This window comes from Adelges cooleyi, unplaced genomic scaffold (assembly GCF_023614345.1).
Source record: "Adelges cooleyi isolate 19-005CV unplaced genomic scaffold, UGA_ACOO_1.1 ACOO_flye_CR_arks_rails_tigmint_CR_PRNA_376, whole genome shotgun sequence".
NCBI lineage: Eukaryota > Metazoa > Arthropoda > Insecta > Hemiptera > Adelgidae > Adelges > Adelges cooleyi.
In genome coordinates this window covers 10,486,565-10,509,144 of record NW_026096053.1, presented here as the reverse complement: position 1 = coordinate 10,509,144, position 22,580 = coordinate 10,486,565, and the positions used below count along the sequence as shown (strand labels likewise).

Below are 22,580 nucleotides of genomic sequence, written 5' to 3'. Positions count from 1 at the left end.
ATTGAAAAAAAAAACTGAAAAAAAAACTACAGTACCTACTAATAATCATTATTTGGGACAAAACCGAAACACTTTTTTATTTTTTAGTATAATATTATTATATTTTTTCCACTATAAACTTATAATTAAAAAAAAAAAAAAAAAACGTTTGTACTTAGATTATTATTTTATATCAAATATATTTACACCAACGCGCGCTCGACAGGGGGGTTTGATAATATTTACAACAATTTTGGGAATGTCATATGTTATTTTTTTTTTTTATTAATTTCTCTATTAAAATCCAACTCGTGCGTGTCGCACAAAATTATTATTTATATTAATTAACATTTTTGGGATGAAACGATAAAAAAACGTCTTGGCCGTAGGAATGATATGACAGAACAGTTCAATATATTATTATATCCTAAGGACTCTCCGAGTTTGCCGGTCCGAGGAGATCAAGCGTATATAATAATACTACACGTATGGAATGGTACGTTCTGGTTTTTTTTTTTTTTTTGGGGGGGCGGTGAGCGAAAAACAAAAAAACAAACAATAATAACATCAAACGCCGTTTGAGCCTTACCAACAGTCAGAGGAAGACGGGGAAAACTATATTTACACCAGACCTAAAGGAGGGTTGAAGACAGTTTGGGAGTCGATAGTACTTAAAAAAATATATATATATGTACGGTAACTAAACATTAAAACTGTCCGATTAAAAAATAATAATAATAATATATTTTATAAATAAAAATGTGTTTTCGAGATCTATGTTGTATATATATATATAAATGATAATACACACGCACACGCATTATATTATATGTATTTTAATGTATTATGTAAGTTGAACGTCGAGGAGTACACACTCGTCAGTATGTGCTCTGCACGGGGAGGGGGCTGAAACCCCTCCACGGGAAGAGTCATGTGTTGTCTTTGGACACGGAACTGCTGTACGACTCGTCGTCCATCATGGACTGGATCATGTAGCTGCTGTCCAGCTTCATGGCCGAGTCCAATTTGGAACCGTCGTCCATTTTCATGTACTGGCCGCCTTCCAGTTTGATGTTCTGGTTGACCACGCACTTGCGCATGTGCTTCTCCAGCGTGGACGGCACCGAAAACGGCATCTCGCAAAACCGGCACCGGTACACGTCCTTGCCGAGCCGGCCGTGGGTCTTCATGTGCCTGGTCAGCTTCGAGCTCTGGGCGCACGCGTACGAACACAGCTCGCACTTGTACGGCTTTTCGCCGGTGTGCGACCGCCTGTGCACGGTCAGGTTGCTGCAGTTTTTGAACACTTTGCCGCAGTACTCGCATGTGTCGTTACGGCGCGACTCCTTCTTCATGTGACCCTGCAGGCCCAAGTTGAGCGCCGCCGACAGCGAGCTGGGTCCCGGTTTGGACCGGCCGCTGCCGCCGTTGCCGCCGCTTCCGGGTTCCGACGACGACTTGTTCCGGTCGCCCACCCCGGGCACGCCCAGGAACGACTCGCCGCGATGGTGCGCCGCCAACGCCGGCAACCACGACATGCCGGCCGTGTACAGTCGGTCTCGATTCAGCAGCGGATGGTGCGGATTGTCGGGGTCGAGCTTCAGCCGCTTGGCCGCGGGATCGAACGGGTTCTCGAAAGCCGAACCGGGACCGAAAATGCCCGGATGGCCGCCCATCAGGTCCAGCGGGTTCTGGCCGGCCGCGATCAAGTTTTTGGTGAACTCTTCGCGGAACCGCAAATCGGCCGCCGCCTTGTCGCTAAGGCCGTTGTCGAGATTCCGCAACGGGTTGGCCGACTTGACGGTACCGTTGTTGTTGTCGTTGATGATGGGCGACAGTCGGAAATTGTCTTTGCGCCGAACACGAAACTGAGGCGGGATCACTGACTCTTTGAGCGCCTGCTTATACGCTTCGCTGTACTGCTGGATGTTGCTCAGGCCGAACTTGCTCATGAGTTCGCCCACCAGCGAGTTGGGAGGCATTCCTTTGTCGCCGGGACGGTTCTCGGGCGACGTGTTGTTCGAATGCCCGGGCTTCTTATCGTGTTCCGCCGACGACGTGGACTTTGTGGTCAGGTCTTCGGGCACGTCACCGCCCTCGTTCTCGTCGTTGTCTTCGTCCTCGAGCTCCATGTGCTCCTCGTCGTCGTCGCCCTCCTCGTCGTCCTCTTCTTCGTCCTCGTCTTCTTCCTCCTCTTCTTCCTCTTCGTCGGCGTCGTCATCGTCCAGCTCGGAGTCATCGTCATCGTCGTCATTGGATGTTAGATCCGGTGTCGAGCTCGTATCCACCCCATTGGCGGTCCCACGCTCGCCACCGGCCAGCCCGTTTCCCCGGTTCGACCGCCGATGCGTTTTCATGTGTCTCTTCATCTTGGAGCTCTGCGTACACGCGTGGTCGCACACCGAACACTTGTACGGTTTTTCGCCGGTATGCGTACGCCTGTGCACGATCAAGTTGCTCTGGAACCGGAACTTTTTGCCGCAGTACTCGCACTCTCGGGTCTTTTCCTCGGAGACGATCTGCTGGTCGCTTATGTCGGCTGTCTTCTCCTTGTTGACGGCGTTCGACGACAGGTCCAAAGTGTTTCGGGACGCGTCGCCGGATCTCTCGTGTTCCGCCGCCGACTCGATCGAGTTGTTGTTGCTGACGTTGCTGTTGTTGTTGTTGTTGTTGTTTAGACCGGCGGTGGCGGCGTTCGGCTGGGCCATGGCGGCCGAAGCGGTCGTAGAATTGGGGCTGCTATATGGTGGTGTCATTTTTCTCGGCGAAGGCGACGAACTGTGTGCAGTAGCAGCTCCCGGGCTAGTGGTACCTGCGAGTTGCCGCAATCGCTGCGAGTAAAAATCCATCTGCGGATCGAGACTGAGTGCCGGCAACGTGGGCGCCGGCAGCCGAGGATTGTTACCGCGATCGTTGGAGAGCCCCGGGAACGGGGACGTGGGCATGGCGTTGGCCGCGGCTACGGCCACGGCGAACCCCAGACCGTGTTGCTGTTGGTTCAGGCGGAACTGCTCGGACATGAGCTGTTCCATGCGAAACTGATGGTCCTGGTGACTAGGCGTCCGACCGAACAAAGGCGGGTTGCCGATGGGTGAAGTCCCGGGGAACGGGGACGGACGCTGGGGAGGCTCGCCCATCGGCATCCTAAGCAAGCCTCCAACACCAAAAGGGTTGTGCAACGGCATGGGTGGCATGGGGTCCATCATGGGCGGGGCGCCCCCGCTGTTGATGCTGGTCGGTACCGGCGGCGGCGGCGGTGGCGGTTGTAGGTTCAGCCTGGACGGCATGCTCAGGGCCAAGGGCAGCGCCGACATGCCCGGCAGCGAAGCGTTGCTCGAACATCCGGACGAGCCCAGCGACGAGCACGACGTGTTGTTCTTGGACTGCGAGACGGGCGACGGCGTGCCGTCCGTGTAGATCTTGAACGAGTGTGATGTTTGGGCGTGCTGCAATAGTCTCCACGCCGAGTTGTACCTCGCCTTGCACGTGCAACACACGAAACTGCTGGGCTCTGCGAACAAACAATACAAACGTTTCGATTAGAATTACCACCGGCGTGTGCATAGTTATTATACTATTTTCTTCTATTGGTCAATCGCGTCAACGTACACACACAAGCGCGCACGCAAACAATACCGTCTGCCGCGCGTTTTTAGGTCCGGTGTGCGGTTCATTAGAAATCAAAAGAAACCCATACCGCGCGCCCGTTGAACATAATTATTTCAATTGATTTTCTCGAATAACATAATAGAACAAAAGACACGTTGTTTTCTTATTATTATTATTATTTACTATTTTCGTAATAAACCTCTGGACACGGTGTTCCGTATATAGGTACGCGCCGCATTCAATGGAATGGTACGAGAAAAATAATTATATTATTATTCCTAAAACTCGCCGGTGCGGCGCAAAAACAAAAACATATTTTATAATAATAATAAAACAAGAAATGATTGACTCGAGAATGGTTTGTGCGACAAGGACTCGACGGCCGAGCTAGCATAACATAATAATATGAGGGGCGGAGTGCGAGTATGGTCGGTGCGGACAACGGGTATACGCATAACGGCCGTTTTCCGGCTTCACAGTTCACATACACAATAATATGTGTAGGCAAGCGACGGAGAACGAATTTATATATTACAACAATCGAAAAGGGTCACCGCGGACGCAGCTGACCGAAATTTCGTCTCAGTGCCAAAAACAACGCGGCTTTTTATCGCACACGATTCCAGAGATTGTTGTTTTTTAAATTAATATTTTCAAAATCTAAACATGTTGCCCTCCGACCGAAGAAATTTCATTAAAACGGGGAAACGCCAATTCGCACCCCATACACAATATATATATTATATGAGTTTACATTTTTAAATGACCCGAGGGGAGTAGGTGGTAATGCGACCGCCGTATCCGCATAATCCACCGTAAAGCCGCGGAGTGTTGTCGTTGTTTTTTTTCCCTCCGGCCAAAGATGTTCGGTGTAAAAAGATAATATAACACAATATTTGTGGCGGCGGCTGCTGCTGCTGCTGCTGCTATACAACAGCGTGTAAATGAGCTGCCGGATGGCGTATACGCGCGTGCTGGGCGGTTATGACCGGACCCGGACGAGAAAAAGAGGATATTATTGAAAAAAATAGAATAAAAAAAACTGCGCTATGCAAAATTCCCGGGCCGGACCGCGCGTGACTCGAATGCCAAACTTAAAAATCAGAAAACCTGCCGATCGTTTATCGCACACGCCGTACAACAATAATATTATATATGTAAAAAAAACATGTAAAAAATCATATTGTCCCCGCCAAGCGGCCTGTCCGGTTCGCGCATACACCGTTATGTATTTTAATATACAATAATTAGTGGTAATAAACAAAAAGAAATAACCTAATCGATATTTAATTGCCAGAAGTAAGTATAATACTATCATGCACCATATATGTATTAACTGGACAAGTCTATGTGCAAATTTATTGTACAAAAAATCAATTTGCTTGACAAAAAAGCATAAACGCTATAAAAAAATATGCGTTTTTAAAGTATCAACACTATATTATTATGAATGAATAAGACGTGATACTATCTTTGACCGGGTCTAAATCTAGCAGACCGTCCCTGTCGTCGTTTTACGGGCCACGGGACCTTTTTATCATTTTCAAAATATGCAAATTCTAACACTGTTTTTGCGCGAGCACGATACACGTCAGAGTACTATACATATAAGTTGTTATTCCCCCTTTCCTGGTGGCCGTTAAGCACTTGCGCGTCTCTCGGCAAAAATCTATTTATATAAAATATATACAATTTATATATATATATATATATATATTATCTTTGTTATTATCATTACTATGCGCATTCATCACGGCCGCGGCGCCGGCCACGAGTGGACGCGGAGACATTTATATACATAAATAATATATATATATATATATACTGCGGCGAGATAACGTTATGCACAAAGAAGAAAAGGACCCCCGAGGAACAATGAGACGACTACGTGGGTTATCTCGCGGCGGGACCCTCTTAAGCTTTTTAAGGTTTTTCAAAAAAAAAAAAAAAAAATGTTAATAATAAAAAAAACCTCCCGAGCTTTATGGACAATCTGTGTTAGCCGTCATCCGGGCAGTAAATTTCAGGGTTTTTATCGCGACGACCTGTTTTGCATGCGGGTCGACCCTTGGCGGCGGTGGTCGATCCTGGTATCTGTGTCTCTCTAAAAAAGAAATGATTAACAACAACAACTTGCACACAAACACAAACGATTTCGACGAACACGCATCGACCGTAAGCGGATCACGTGGATCCAATAACATAATAATTGCCGGTAATACTTAACGTGTATTATAATTGTTATAAGTCAAAATAACACAAAATCTACAAGTATAATTTTTCTAATCTGACACGATTGGCCGGCGTGCCGCTCAGCAGGTCGACGAGTGGCTCGTCCACGCCTCAGACGACGACATATGGACATGGCATGTTTACAACAATATATATTCACAGAAAATTACACATTATTGTATAGATTGGAATTTTCAGCCCGTATCTCGAAACGGTATATACTCGACCCGTTCCCGAAAAACTACCCCAAAGGGCACGCGCGCTGTCCCAAAAAAAAAAAAAATAATAACAATAAAATTACCTGTGCACCCCGTCGACGGCCGTTGTCTATATATGTATATAAATATACCTATACACTTTAATATAGAGCGTATTTAGACGACGGCATATGCGCAACCCTTTTACCCCATATGCATATTGTATATATATATATATTTGGAATAATACCGGGGGGTATATAATATGTACGTCGGTCGACACACAGCTGTGACGGACACCAGGCCTCGATAATATTCATTTTTCCCTATTTATACATACATATTTTTATTATTAAATATATTATACAAAGATCATTTTCGATATATCTCTACTGCATCTGCCGCCGCCGCCGCCGCCCCGCCGTCCAACGGGGATCTATCCGATATATTTAATTTAGGCCCTAGACGGCGCAAAAGTCACATTGTACAATATAATATGATTTATATTGTGTATACAATGACAGAGGCCGGACGAGCTGACAAGTACAAGTACAGAAATCGAGCGGGTTTTCAGTTCCGTCTTTACTAGCCCACAATACAATTCGCATCTTTAAGTTTTCTCAAACGACCCCCTTTAAACTATGTGTGCCCAAGGGCCTTGCGTAGCCTACGATTTTGTTTTTCGATAATTGTGCCCAATCAAATGTAGATCAGCCACGCTAAACGGTAAGTGAAGTAACGGCCGTGGAGAAACGGTGCCTACAGAAGAAAGTGTATATTATGTATATATATGAACCTGTCTCACGACTCTTCTTCATAGTGCACAGCGCGCAACGTTTAATAATAATGTACAAGTCGATTGCACGCCTTTCGCGACACGATTTTCGCCGGATTTCAAAATATTCGCAATACGTTTATTACATAGTAGAAAATAATATAATATTGTACTTGCGGTGTACATGCGCTTACTCGGACGGGGTCGTTGATAATGTTATGATATTGTTATAAAAAAACGTGTACTTAATTGTTACTTTTTTTTTTTTTACAAGTCCACCCCGACCGGCCGGCAGAAGAAGACACGGTCGTTTGGCACGCGCTTAAGTACGAAAATCACAGCGTCCGGTCGACCCGGCGGACGCGGAGGGTGGCGTGGGTGTCTCTAATTCTTACGGTTATTATGAGAACCGTACACAGTCTGACGATGATGTTATTATTTTATTATTATTGTAGAGAAAAAAAAGACTGCGGGTTTGTTGTGTGCGTGTATATATACTGACCGTGACTGTATATTATAATATGCACCGCTGGCCTCTATGATATTATAATGTCCGCCCACCGATTACACGACACAGTGCCGCGCGACCATAAGCCGTACACAGTACTGTATATATATATTATTCGGCCGTTGGTATTATTTTTTAACGTTATTATTATTAATGTCGCTTTTTTTCTTCTTTTAATTACTTTGATATTCAAATTTTTCTCGTCGAGCGCGGGGGAGTTCAATAGATACAACGACGCACACTTTGTACATTATGAGAGCGTTTAGAAGAAGAAGAAAAAGATTTTCGTTTTTCAGCGTTTCCGTTCGTGACCAGTATTAGTCGTGGGTACGGCGGCGGCGATTGAAAAATAGTAATAATTATAATATTTTCCGGCAAAATTATCATATGAAAAAACGATTCCGGGAAAACTGTCGCGCGCTCGATCCGTCCCTGACACGATTAGGAATATTGTTCTACGAACGGGTGAACAGCTATTATATCTTCTGTCCGTTCTACTGTTTTGTATATAATAATATGTAGATGGATGCATTTTATTGTCGGTGTGTGTGTGTGTGTGTGTACAGTCGTTAGTGCGTTATAGAGAGTGAGAGTGACGAAACGATGCGCAACCGCGCTGTCGTCGGTGCATGTGTATGTGGTAGGTACTTATATATACTTGGGTTCCTATTGGCATCGTCCTTCGGGCTTCGTGACCCGCCGCCGTGTCGTGGGAAGCCCTCGGGCTGTAACGTTTTTTAATATCAATCACTATATTATATTCACGGTACGCGAAGGCGAAAATGCATCACAATCGTTTAACAAACGGGGGTCCAATATATATAGAAATAATACCTAATCGTCATCGCACGATGACCGATACAAGCGCACGCTGCAACTTAACGGACACGCGCGATTATTATTATTATTTTATTTTAATCCTTGTATTATTATGTTATAAGCGCGCACAGTTCACGGTCCGATAAACGCTGTGTTATTGTTGTTGACGCAATAGGTATACACTACCACCGCCGGGGGAAAAAGGGTGAAATGTACCAAGCCAGTTGTGGGAGTCCGGCACAGGCACAGTGGACAATGGGCAATAATCGAAAGGGGTGAGACGTCGACCGGTTTTTTTTTATTTAGCGGCTCCCGAAAAGCATATTAGACAAACAGCAGAACCGAAATGAACCGACTGAAATCAACTGCAAAGTTGGCCCAACCAAAACTGTATGGCTAATATAGGGACACATTACAGTTCTAGTTGGAATAACTAACTACTAATAGTTGGCCCGACTAAATTTTTAGTTGAATCGTATACACATTTAGTGCGGTCAACTAAACAACGTTTAGTGTTATTCCAATTAGAAATATACCTACCAATAATTATGGTCCATAATTTTAGTCGGGCCAATATCGTTGCACGGTTTGCGCGAGGGGTGTTTTACGCTGTGACCCGGGTTCGCTCTTTTCGGTTAGGTTTTTATTTTTATTTTTTTTGTTCACGCTATTTTTTGTATTTTTTCTAATTCGAAAGGATTTGCGCTCCCCGTCGCGCGTGTCGGCCAAACGTCGCCCGTGTGTCCTGCCCGGCTATTGACGGTTACTCGGCCGTTAAACGCGTCCGTCGAATAATCCAGAAAAACCAAAGTTTTCCCATGAACGACGACGACGACGGTGCGGTGCGTGCAAAGAATCCCGAGGACGTTATCCTAGTCCCTATTATTTATCATCACGCCGCGTATTCGACGCCCAACCGAGCGCCACCGCCGCCGAGGATGCAATTAAAATCTGTCGCCCATCCAGAACGACGGTGGTACAGACAAGGTCCGGTGTGTTGGGTGGGTGTGTAACGTTTTAAACATCTACCGAGGCGACGGTATTGTGTATAAACGTATAATATAAAAGTAATGTTGCGTTGTAATTGACCGAAAGAAAATCTCTGGCGGACCCGATGAACCGAAGAGTAAACACTCGGGTCGCGGTCGCCCGACGGCCTAATGATTTGCCACTTTGCCGACGTTTTTTCTTAAACATTATAAACTCACACATAGACACTGTTTTTGCGGTTCGTTGCGCCTCGTCTGTCGCACACTCCTAAACCGGACACGGTAAACGGAACAAGCGGAGGGAGGCAAACAATGTAAAAAGAAAACTCCGGGACCGGTGCGCGTACGACTCATCACACGACACATAATCAACGACCTTTTATATGCGTGCCGCCATCGGCCGAAAATGACATCTGGAAACCGCCACAGCCCTTACCCCCCTGCCCCCCCCCTAAGCCTGTATGTTATGCATAGCGCTAAAATCGTGTACCGCCGCCGATAAAAGTTTATCTCGGATTCAAGTCAATATATGAGATAAAGTCTGAACAACCGACCGTCGGCGATAATATATGAAAGTCACCGAAGGCAAAACGATTATATTGTAGGTACTGTTCGAGTATGTTGTGCACGGCGGGCGTCGAAGGACGATATTGTACATTTGATTTGTACACATATAATAGTTAACGCGGTTATAAATGCGCAGTAAAAGTAATAATGTATGTGCATAGTACCTGCGCTATACCGACACCCTGGCCATAAATATAGGTAGGTGTACCTAATACTGTGATTAGAGGAGTGAATATTGTTTATTTTTGCAAATTCTCCACCCTCTGTTTGCGCGAGATTATTAACTTTTCGTCGGCTGTTACATTTTTTTTTCATTTACCGTTTTGATTTTCCGACCGACATCTTCGCTTGTTTATAGGCTGCGGGGCAACAACACTCGATACAGTAATTCGCAAGTGCCTCGCGGAGGAGTCGCATACATAATAATATGAGTTTTCAATTTAAATTTTCAAACTCTGAATTCGAAACCGATTGCGTAACTTTTCCAATATAAAAAAATAAAATAAAATCGACGGGTATTATATTATTATATAGAAGCTTAGCGCCCCGAGGCTCGTGAAACTGTACACTATTGTCTAATATGAAAATATACCATCAACGAGGCTCGTGAAACTTTACACTATTATCTAATATGAAAATATACCTTCGACAAAGGTTTTTTTGCGGTAAAGAAGATTTCTCGTTACAAACGGCGAACGGTCGCGCCGATAAAAAAAAAACCAACAACAACAATATCGTTTCTCAATAATATTTAGACTTACCGGAATTGGTGGTGTTGGACTCGGCGTCCGCGCACGACGACGCCGACCGGTTGGACTTTTTGTGATAGCCGGCGGCCAGGTCGTCGGACGACTCGGACTCCTGTTTCGTCCTGGACGGCTTGTTGTCGTCCTCGTGCTCGCTGTTGCAATCGCCGTTGGACGGCGTCGACGTCCGTTTCGGCGTGCTGGACGGCAGCGAACGCTCCGGAGCGTGTTCGTCGTTGGGCAGAGGTGGCGACTGCGGTTGCTGTTTCTTGTTGTTGACGGACAACCGTCGGCCGCCGCCGGGCTGTTGTAGTCCGTTGTCGGTCAGTCCGTTGTTGTCGTCGCCGCCGCCGCTGTTGCGGTCGGCCAACAGGGCTTCCTTGTTGCCGCATCCGGCCACTTTGTGCTGCACGAACCGGCAAATGTCGGACAGCAAGAACGCTTTTTGACACTGTCCGCAGGTCAGCAGGTCCTGGTCGGTTCCGCCGACTGTCTGCGTCATGTCCGTATCCGCTGTGAACACACAAAAAAACCAATGCGATTAGCGATGGCGGTATATACCATGTACGACGGCTTAAGTGCTCTCGTCTATCATACGACATCGGCCAAACCGATCATATAATAATACGCATAGGGGTCACTTCCATTTTGTGGGACAAAACAGTTGTACATCCTGCGCGCCACTCACCCGCCCGCCGGGATATTAATGATGAAAACCGATAAAAACCGTCGATTGTCCCCCAAATTCGCTTGCTTTTTTTCAATCGTGCCCCCAACACAATGTGAAAACGTCCGCATAGAAAAATAAGTAATAACCGAATGTGTGTGCGGTCGCAAATTAGTTTAGGCCGCACAAAGGGTCGCGCACTCGGCGAGGGCGCATACGCTGCGGCGCTTATCTATATATATATATATATGACTCAATGTTAATGTCAGAAATATATATTAGCCACAAACACTAAAGAGATGATCTCGTTTGGCCAATAGTCGAGACGTCTGTTAGCAGCATAACACATAATATAGTAACAGTGACTAAGAACCGAGCGGTGCCGATCAAACTCATGTATACCTGCGTGTCCGTTTGAAAGCTGCTAGTTTATCAGAAAACAAACAAACAAAAAGTTTTGGTATACAAAAATTCTGATTTTACCCGACATGATCAAAGCGACGTGCTAATATATAATATGTGGTCGACCGTGTAATCGATACAGCTAGTCGTTTTGCAGGGATCACAGACGCTCGCGTCCCTTCCGCTAATAGTTTTTAATCGTTTTGAACGAGCGCGGAGTGTGTATTGTTTATCGGGCTGCGGTGGACGTCGTCGCAACAATAAACACAAACACACACAGACCGAAGACCTTTATAGAATATACATATATATATATACATACACGCCAAGTGGGTATAAAGTAATATTATTATTATGTGTGGTGTGTACGGAGTAACAAAAGTGGCCAACGTGCGTGCGTTTGACGTACATATATATATATATATAATATAAATGAAAAACTCGGACTAGGTCTCTCTCACTTCACGCCAAACGGTTTAAATGGGTCTAATGGACACTATGCGCGCTTATATTTCACACACACACACATGTGATACGGTGAAAATCCCGGGGGTATATAATATAATATATGTAATGTGGCGTGGGGTGCGGCCCGTAGCCCGTCCGTGTGGGGTAGGAAACATCTGCGTTGGACCGGGCAAACCCCGTGTGTACATCCGCCCCGGTGGTCATCCATTGGTCCGATCGATTGGTCATCCGGTCAGTGTTGGTCAACGCCCAGGGGTCAAGACGCACCCCCTCCCCGCGAAAAACGTTGCCGGACCCCGGGGACCTGTTGACGCGCGTTTTATTGCACGTGGAAAAATAAAAAATATCGCCAGAAAAAATTCTACACGTAATATAGCACAAGCTGTGTGCAGTACTCGTCGCTGTCTGTTTCAACCCCAAAACGCATGTCAAAAACCGGAAAGAGGGATGTGTTATATGTTTATAGACACAAGTTTATTTCAAGAGGCGCTCTATGAACACTATACAGCTGACATTGATTCTATTTTTTTGGTAAATCTAAAATGTATATTGCGCAGTACCCATATATTGTATTGATGAAAAATATCACAATATATTGTGTGAAAGATATCTGGAGAAACATTTGCTTTCGGTGCCTCCCTATACATACGCTCTCCGGCTATATGGCATATGATTTTTGCAACCTGATTTGTTATGATTTTTTACAACAATAATGACCATTGTTTTTGTTTTCCTGCTTATTAAGTAGGTACACTTACTTCTAGATCTTTGCTTTTTTTTTCCTATCGCAATAACAATAATAATATGTATATAGGCATATTATACGCGCGGCGTAATGCTTTATATGTGATTGATCGCCAGATCCAGAGCCGGTCAATCGATCGATCAATCATTTATGGATCTCGTGTACACGCGGACGATAGATACACACCGGTGCGGCCACCATGACACAATCGTAATGTACTTGTGCGTGTGTACTTTCTCTCGGTCCGCCGCTCTCTTATATTATACATGTTTTATTATCTCAACACAGCGTTGCGAATTTACAAATAAAATACACGGGTATCTTTTTTGTTCTTGCAATAATATTTTGCCAAAGAAATCGTTTGGTCGCGTTAGAATAGATAAACCACCCTGCGGAAACGCAGTCGTCACTCGTCTCATACATTGTTAGACATATTTTTCAATTGCAAAGTCCATAAAATATGTATAATAAAAGGTGTTTGAGGGCTGCGGGCTCGACTAAGACAATAATACTCGATATACAAAAATGGCGGCGACCGCGGGTTCGGTGTAATTTGAATTTTTTTTTTTTTTCAGTTTTAAAAAATGTCAATGTTAATTTTTCCTGTTTTGTTTTTTCACGGATTCGGGTGTTGTGCTTTGCACGGTGGGTATACACAGCTGTTTGACGTTGGCCCGTTGGCGTTTTGATCTATAGCCACAGCGGCCAAACTGTGTAAACCCCGAGGCGACGTCAGGTAAAATTATCGCACGCGCTTTGTCCGTACACGTCCCCCCCACCCCTCGCCCTCTCCTTACTATACACTTGGATGTGTGTACCTCTCACTCTGTACGCGTACAGAACCTTTACTACAAAATATTATAGGCGCAATGTATACGGCGTAAACGCGATTAGAACAAACGCACATGTATATACACACGGTGGTGACCCGTATTAACTGTACACAGCCCAAAGGGTCGGTTTTTATTGGTTAATTCGATTGACGCCAAAGCTGACCCCGCGGGACCTGAGCCGAGCACGAGACCGAAACGACAAAAAAAAAGAGAGAGACAGATAGACTGTGAATTTGCAGCGAAAAAAAAAACACAACACTTCGTCAAACTTTTGGCCTCGGGACGGTTTTTACTTTCCCGCGCCCCTCCGCCTCGGCTTTTACCACCTATTTGTCCCTCAGGACTTAATTGAACCCGTCGCCAACCTATATATATATATATTTACAACACTATAGACACTTTTCCGTGTTGGAAAATTCGCGGACAGCGTACCCATAGGTAGGTATGCCAAAACGACGGTACGATAAACGATTGGTTTCCCACATAGGCATACAACTACCATAGTGTGCACTGTATAACAGCTACTATATACCTACCTACTGTGTGTATCGAGTCGATTGAAACCGATGTAATTGCCGGATTTTTACGATCCAACGTTGTATACAGTTACACACATATATACTACACATTATAAAAGGGTCCGCCGTCGCCTAGTTGGCAACGTGCCGGGGCGAGATTAATAATTTTTGCCGCCAAGGACGCCAAACGCCGCTAAGATTATCGCCTTAATACAACCGATACCGAACGAGGAGGCGGCGGTTTTCGATTTGTTCCCCCTAAGTATGGAATCGTGTGGCACAAATTGGTCCGATGCACTGGTGACGTTATAGTTTCTATATTATTTTTTTTTGTACACATATATATATAATATCGTACTATGCGAATTAATGGAACTTTGAGGCCGGATTTCTTGATCTGAATCTCGACGTCCATGTCTGCGCCCCGATCGATCATAAAATATATAATATGTACAATTTATTTATATATATATATATATATATGTAAAAATTATTATAGAACAACGTCCCCCACACCCCTTCTCGTCCTGGTAGCGAGTATAGTCTAAACGGCGCGGCCACACATCTCGATCCGGCATCAGCTCTGCCGATATATATATATATACATATAATTATGGTGACAATCCAAGCAATACATAGATAGCAATCGCCCTTATGGATCAACTGGTTAGGTTAGGTTTTACGCAGACACAAGCTCGACCGTACACGTTGCATGTGTGCGCCTCGACCGCGGTAATAAAAAATAAAAACGAGCGGACGTGTCGCGAACTGTGTTGAGAAATAATTGTTTTTTTTTTTTTATTGTAGAATAACTAAAATAGTTATTATTATTGTCAACACACAATACACAACGGCAATAATAATAATATAATAAATTAAACGCCGGTGCACACGCGCCGATAAGGTATAGAACAATCATCGCGAACACGACCGGCATTTTTTTATTATAATAATAATAATAATTATTATTATTATCGATTTGGATTATTCGATTTACGACCGCGAACGGAGTTTGTGTTTTCCCATTATAATAATATTACATACGTTATTGTGTATGGTTTTTTTCTTTTTTTTTATGACCGATTGTACCTACGTTACGCACAGCATAACGTGGTAAATTTGCACGGAATAAAAAAAATTAAATATAGGTAATTACTATTATTTAGTCGTATGATAAGTGGTGTACATATAATGTAATGGCAGCGGGGGCGACCGGTGCTGTTTTGCAGGTGCGCCGCTTGCCATAATCCGCACATAATATTTTATTATAACGGTAGCCGCCGTCCGGTGTACATACAACAATAATGTTATAAGATTCTTTTTCTATATTATATTTATACACACCGTCGTCTCCTCTTCTTCAGGTAGCAGTTCCCACGGCGATCACCGCGGGGGTGGCGGTGGCGTTCACGCGGTACATACTCGGCCTATATTGTGTATTGGTCGAATATAGCTGCGTCCGACCGGACGATAGCCACACGGTTCTTTTTATATCATCATATACAATGTGTACAAAAGGGTTGTCGTTTATGTTATTATATTGTGTCTGGTATAGTTGCAATTCACGCGTGTGTATAGGTACTACTGTATTTTTAAAAGACGGCCGAGGGATTCCCACGGACGTACGGGTCCGCGAAAATGACCTGTTCGCCAATAATAATAACAATTGATAATAGTAACTGATAATGCCGGCCGCCGAAGGGGTTGTTTTGCGACCGCGGAGAAATGAGAAAAGAACCTGCCGCATATTATTGAAAAAACCGTGAGACATTTTTTTTCACACGGATTTTCGCGTGGGACACATATGTCCAAACTCCATTGCAACCCTAATTTGAGGCCAGACAGAATTACACGCGACAGCTTGTACGATTTGGAACTTATATATTAAGCTAATCGTCTCAGCAAAAATTATCAAACAAAATGAAACTGCCACGAGCATGCCGAAAGTCATTAAAAAGCCCAATGTATATAATAGGTACAGATGTAAAACTACTATACTGCGATTAAACAATACATAGAACTCGTTCGTTCCATTACTCGGTCTATTCCCATTTTATAAGAATACACATTTTTTCAGTTTGAAACGCTCATAAATATAGGAACCGGTAGCAGTGTAATATGTATACTATAATATAGACATGTGAGGCGGCGCACGCTCACGACCGGTTGCGGTCGGAGAGCACGCGCTATAGCCGAGCTGCAATCCGGTATCGCCCGGTATAACCCTTTAGGCCCGTGCGCTTGTATATATTATTATTATTATGAAGACACACGACCTGATGCGCCGGCAAGAATATACTGCCCTACTGCGTTATAATGGTCGCGTGCCTCGAACGAGCCCGTTCATTATACATATGCATAATAATACATGATCATAATATAATATTATACAGGTAGGGCATATATTATTATACCGCCGGTGTACATCTGGGGAGGACTTGTGCTCGTCCTATTGTTTTCTTTTTTTCATCTTCGCCGTGCACAATAATACATGACTGCCAATAGTGTCATACGCGATATGTTAGACACGGCGCGCGAAAACGGAACAAGATCAAGATGGAAATATATATATATATATATATGTATATATGTATACCGGAAGAAAAGCTACAATCGGCGTTTTCCGGTCCGGTTGACTCGACGCGGCAGGGCCAAGTATTCTGTATTGTGAGAAATGGATGTGCAACGGCAACGACGATCGTGATCCCGAATGAATAATGACTGACTGGCACTGCCATCGTCGCATCCGTCTGACATCTGCCGCGTTTCTCGGATTTCCACAAAAAAATAATAATATTTAACGTGTGTAATTTTTGTGTTTTTCTTTTTTTTGCTCGTTTCCTTCGTCTTCCATTTGCTCGCGGGTTCGTGTGACTAATTATCGCGGCATATATGTATACTGCACACACATAAGTATATATATATATATTATAAAGCAATGGCCGCGGCTTCGGGGGATTGGGCGAAGACGCGAAACAGTTGCGAAACGAATTCCGGTGCGGAAACCCAATGAGGCGAGTCCTGCGCCGGCGGAGAACAAAAGAATGTATAGTCCTTTTTCTACCGTCAATGTCCGAAGGGGGTTTTTAAGAAGAAGAAAAAAAACCAATTTTTTTTTTCGCTCGACACCTATGGCTATGGCTGCGATCCATAACCGTAGGTATAGCAGCAGTGTGTGTTTATAGTATATGGGTTTTCTGTGTTTCCGCCACGCGACGGCTGTTGACGACTATCCTGCGGTTCAATCGAGGTAATTGCGATTGTCTCAACGGTTCATTGTGTGTAAATAGTCGTCGTTAATCGGTTAGGTATGTGTAATAATAATATGACAACGACCGGGTCGACGCGAGCCCCGAAAACAAAACAAACGGTCGTAAAAAAATATTTTAAAAAAAATAAACGAAAGATTGAACTACATAAATTAGTCTTTAATAACGTCGTTATACATGTGTATAGGATATTATAAGGAGGATGTTTGTGTGTGTGTCTTACCCCTTTGCCGACACCGCAGGATGGGCGTGCCGGCGGAATTAGGTTCGGCGCGTGCGATTCGACATGTCTCTTTTTGGGCGACGACCGATTATTAGATTGTTGTCGTTTTTTTTTTTTTACTTCAACCTAACCAACCTTGTTTAAAATTAGGAAATAGTTTAGGTATTATACTAGTCTTGCGGTATAGCACTGCATATACATACATATTATTGTAATGGCAATATAAGAGCGTCCCGAGTAGTATATATAAAACAAGTACACGCGTGTGGAAGCTTACACCGTCAAACCGGTGAAAAATCGTCGGGCACTGCGCGCGCCCGGTATATATATTTTATCAAGTATAATATATGTGTATGTCTTTTTTTATATACATATTATCTATGTATATTATGTGCACACGGCGTGGCGTTTGTGACAAATGGAAACCACGTCTGTTTTCGCGTTCCGTCGAACGGTTCATAAATCAAACGGAATCACATGATGCAGGTATAGGCGAAAGGTCACACACATACATACATGTATATATACATAATACAATCGAGCCTAAATTATCCATGTGTATGTGTTTGCATCTCTTATAGCCTACACGGCGGTGTCTCGTCGATAGGGTTCACCAAAGAAAGCCCTCTAGGCGCTGACGGTTAAGGTAAAAAAAAAAAAAAAGATTAACATAAAAATGTCCACATATACTAATTAATGTCTAAAACCAACATTTTTTTATAGTTAGGCTTATTGTCTAAGAAAAAATGTTAATTAATAGTTTTTAATAGAAAATAATACTCGTCGTTAATAAATTAATTAGAAAAACTTAATTTGAGTTGTTTTATAGTATAGGCTTATTGTTTATAAAAAATATTTCGCTTTCATTGTTAACATGTCCATTACGTAAGTTTTTTTTTTTAATTTGTCTTGTAAACTATAATAACATATTGTTTATTTTGATAGACAAGGCTGACCACCACCTTAAGCATAGCCGGTCCAAGAAAAAATTATGGTCAACGTGTAGAGACGCACAATAATAATTAATGTATAGTTGGAATAACTAAATACACGGTTGGGCCAACTCAATTTTTAGTTTAAAACAACAACTAGGTATACGTTTAGTCATTCCAACATTTATTCAGTTCTATGTATATTTTTTTTCCGTCTAATATTATTTTTCTAGTAGACCAAACCGAAAAGTAATTTACATTTAGACATATTTTATTACCTGGGCAAATTATTGTTTTCGTTGACATTATTTGAATCCATAAACATTTGTATGTACTTATATTCAATGAGCTCGCACATTCTATATAGTACCTACGTTGTTGGGCACACGGTTTGGACCTACCGCAAAGTGATGTTGTCGCAAAATAAAAACATAAAATATGAGAAATCCTCTCCTATCCTAATTTAATCTCCGCCGGTTGTTTACAAATATACAGCGGGGGCGGCGCCGACCGATTTTCTCTCTCTATAGTCTTGTATTATATACCTACTCTGCCGGCGACAACTTCCCCGTGGGAGAAATCGCGCGTTTCCCCTGCGGTGTACTTACAAATATTATACATATATTGTATGTATAATATTTTTTAATATAATTGACCACATTCCCGGGGTCAGCGCCGTTTTCGTCTTCCCACGAGCGGTGGCGGCGACGGCGGCGTTCATTAAACACACACACGAAAAAAAGGTACTCTTGTTAAACCATTTTTTTTTTACTATTATTATTATTATATCATTTTATCAAGATGCAGGTCGCGGCACGGTTCTTGTGTGTAGTGTGTAGTACACATAAAACGGATACAAAATACACGTTACCGCGGTACCGGTCACGAAACAAAAGAAGTAAAAAAAAAACACACACACACACGGGAGACGACACGAAGGCGAACGGACATCGCACGACGACAATAATTTGCGATGACGACAACCGGACAACAACGTGGGAACTAGACGATAATAATTAAAAAAATTGAATAAAAAATAAAAATATATATATAAATATGAATTATAAACGTGTCATATTCGAACGTAAACGAGATGTTTAAAACTGACCGTCGTCAGATTGGCGATTGGTTTTAGTGTATAAAAATTGTATTGTTTGCGCGATACCAAAAATGGAAAATACATACCCGGGGTCTTATAGATATTATTACCCAAAGGTGTCCACCAATACACGACACGTCGGTAATATAATATAATGTCTAATAATTATTACATTATTCGGCTGTTGGGTCATAGTCGTAACCGCCGATCGCCCGTTATGGGCACGAGATGTATTAGTGTATTGTTATTATTATCGTTTAGGGAATAAGAAGAGAAATATGATTGCGAAACGCCCGGGTCAAGGGATCACCAACGGAGACATCCGTTTACATGGCAGTACCTACCTATACACACACACGGACGGTAATAATAATATATTTATTATTATTAGATATACGCGTATATAACCATTGTCGAACAACTTGCATATATATACATATAATATTTCTGTTTAACATTGTTGCGAAATCCGCGTAAAAAACATTGTAGTAATGTTATTTGAGGTATAGTCTCACCATATATATCTGCACAATTAATTAATATAGGTAAATCCTATTGTGTTTTCTGCGCAAACCGAAAAAGAGCCAAAACGTCTTTGGACGTTAACGACATTTTAACAAGTCCTATAACAATAACAACGATAATTATATCATAATATTATCATCACGGTGATGTTATAGCGTACAAAACTTATCTTGGAGCGCTGCACTATATAGATACAGCGCGCGCGACACGTCTGCTCGACCAGACAACAGTTACCTATACGTATATATTATATGCACCACGCGATTATACATAAAATAATGTATATATTAATATGTATATATCAGATTAATGGCAATTTTTTTTTTTTTTTTATAAAATTCGCCTTATCCGAGCTGTTAAATGTGTATAGTATAATAATGAATAGCGGTCATTGTATTATAATATCATGGTATTCGTATGACCGCGTGGTGATAAAAAAATTATGTATATTTTTATTATAAATATAACAATTATATCGATATACACTATCCCTAAGGACTGTATGCGTCATAATAAAATATATGCGTACGGTTAATCGGCAGATAAAAAAAAAATTGATATTGTGTTGTGATATACACACAAAAATCGATTGTCCTGCGCGTTAAAAAAAAACTGTGCAATTGCTTTATCAATATTTTTACTAAAAATAGTAGGTAGATTTTTTTGTCCACAAAAATGTACGTTTAAAACGATATAATGTTATGTTTTTAATTGATTTATTACAATAATGGTTACGCGCCAATCGAATATTTTTAAATGCTAATGTCTAATATACCGAATAAACGTTTTGCTCGGACAACTCTACCAAATTTAGTATGCAATTTTTTTTTTAAACCAGTTTATCTGACTTCATAATTTAATTAGTAAATCTAAAAACCGACTACTTTTAGCGGGTAAAATCTCGTTGAACATTTTATACGTTAAAGAGCACATCAATAGTGTGTATGGTAATTAGATGATACCTCATATTAAGTACTTATTATTTTGATTTTCGCGCCCGTTATGTATTATCTAAGTTTTAAAAACAAATTCAAATGTGTTTACCTACGTTAAAATTCACCAAAAAAAAAAAATGTTTTTCAAGTTACTCGTCATATTTTGTTTTATATTGTTGGCCTATACAAATTTTAAATACATTAAATTCTAATATAATATACATGTATATCTACCTTGAGCGATACGGACTGCTGGCATTTTTATCCTCATGGTGAACGTAAACTCGACGGTGTCGCACCACGTGTGTTTTGACTTAACGAGATGTCGTATCGTATACAAAGTTCTGTTTTTTCACGTTAGCATAACTTCGCGGATTTTGGAAAATTCGACCGATTCCAAAATTCGACGATCATTTTGCGTACTCGATAATAATAATTGTACAACAACGGTATTATTATAGACATAAGAATTGTTTGTCACATGGATAGGAAAAATAAAATAAATATTTATAATTAACAAACAAAATAGAAAATTTTGTCGAGAGTGATAAAAAAAATTAATAAAAGCAAAAACGTTTTGCCAATTTTTTTACATAATATTTTTCAAATAAAATCCATTATGTACTCGGTGTACCGTCGTCGTTTGGTAATAACGTGTAAACGCACTCGTACGGTAGGTAGGTACACACACGTTAAAAAAAATATATATATAATATTAATAAAAATCACACTAATATTAAATAGTAAGACACCGCCGCTGTAATGTGGAGACGAGCTGCTGGTGAGCGTCGCGTGTTCGTTGGCGATGGCCGCGAGTGCCGGAATGACCAGCAGCCGAGTGGACTGGTGAGCGCGCCGGCAATGTAACCGCGTCCGAATAAATGCAAACTAAACGCCGGGGACAGCGCGCGCCGCCGTCGTCGTAGTCGTGGTAGTCGCGTATAGTAGCGCCGCCGCCGGCCGCCGAATAGCCAAGTCCACTGTCGGCAACGGTCGGCTCCGGTCGGCCGGTGCCGCGCACACGCGACCTCTGGTCCCCGCGGCGCCGCCGCCGCCGCCCGGTTTCGGCGGCGGTAGTACAGGACCGCCGCGGCCGCCGCCTCGTGTACCGCGGCGCGACCGTTGGGCATCATCCCCGGGTACGCCGCCGCCGACGCGCGGTGGAGGAGGAGGAGGCGCGTACACACGTGTAGTTTAACCGGCGGCCGCCGCGCCGCGCCACCAAACGGCCGGGACGCCCGCGGTCTCGCGTATACACGCTACATACATTATACGGTACATATTGTTGTAGCCGCAATAATCGTCACGGCAACCGGTCACCACTCCCACTGACCAATCCTTTCCGGACGGACGACGACGACGGTCAACCGCCGCCTGACCGCGTATCCCCACCGCGGCGCTGTTACACTCGGCCCGTGCCTATCCGATTGTTTCAACCCTTTTCCCGCCGCCATTTTATTACCAATCGACTTGGCCGGACCTCCTCCCAATAGCCGTTCGCGTTTTGTTTTTTTTTATTAAAAAACAAATTACAAGTATAATT

General features: G+C 43.0%; 1 protein-coding gene across 1 annotated transcript; it reads right to left on the bottom strand.

The window, feature by feature from the left end:
* Positions 1-700: 700 nt before the first annotated feature.
* On the bottom strand, positions 701-21,956 carry LOC126840821 (zinc finger E-box-binding homeobox 1-like). The gene is made up of 3 exons (XM_050576778.1): positions 21,272-21,956; positions 10,437-10,934; positions 701-3,490 (listed from the first exon to the last, which is right to left on the bottom strand). Exons 1-3 carry the CDS (start codon positions 21,306-21,308, stop codon positions 909-911), a joined length of 3,117 nt encoding a protein of 1,038 aa, XP_050432735.1. The 5' UTR covers positions 21,309-21,956; the 3' UTR covers positions 701-908.
* Positions 21,957-22,580: the final 624 nt, after the last annotated feature.

Coding starts and splice junctions, on each gene's coding strand:
- LOC126840821 (XM_050576778.1), bottom strand. CDS start 21,308: ATGAGGATAAAAATGCCAGCAGTCCGTATCGCTCAAG. Junction 10,935..21,271: donor AGCAGTCCGTATCGCTCAAG/GTAGATATACAT, acceptor GTGTGTTCACAG/CGGATACGGACATGACGCAG. Junction 3,491..10,436: donor GTCCAACACCACCAATTCCG/GTAAGTCTAAAT, acceptor GTTTGTTCGCAG/AGCCCAGCAGTTTCGTGTGT.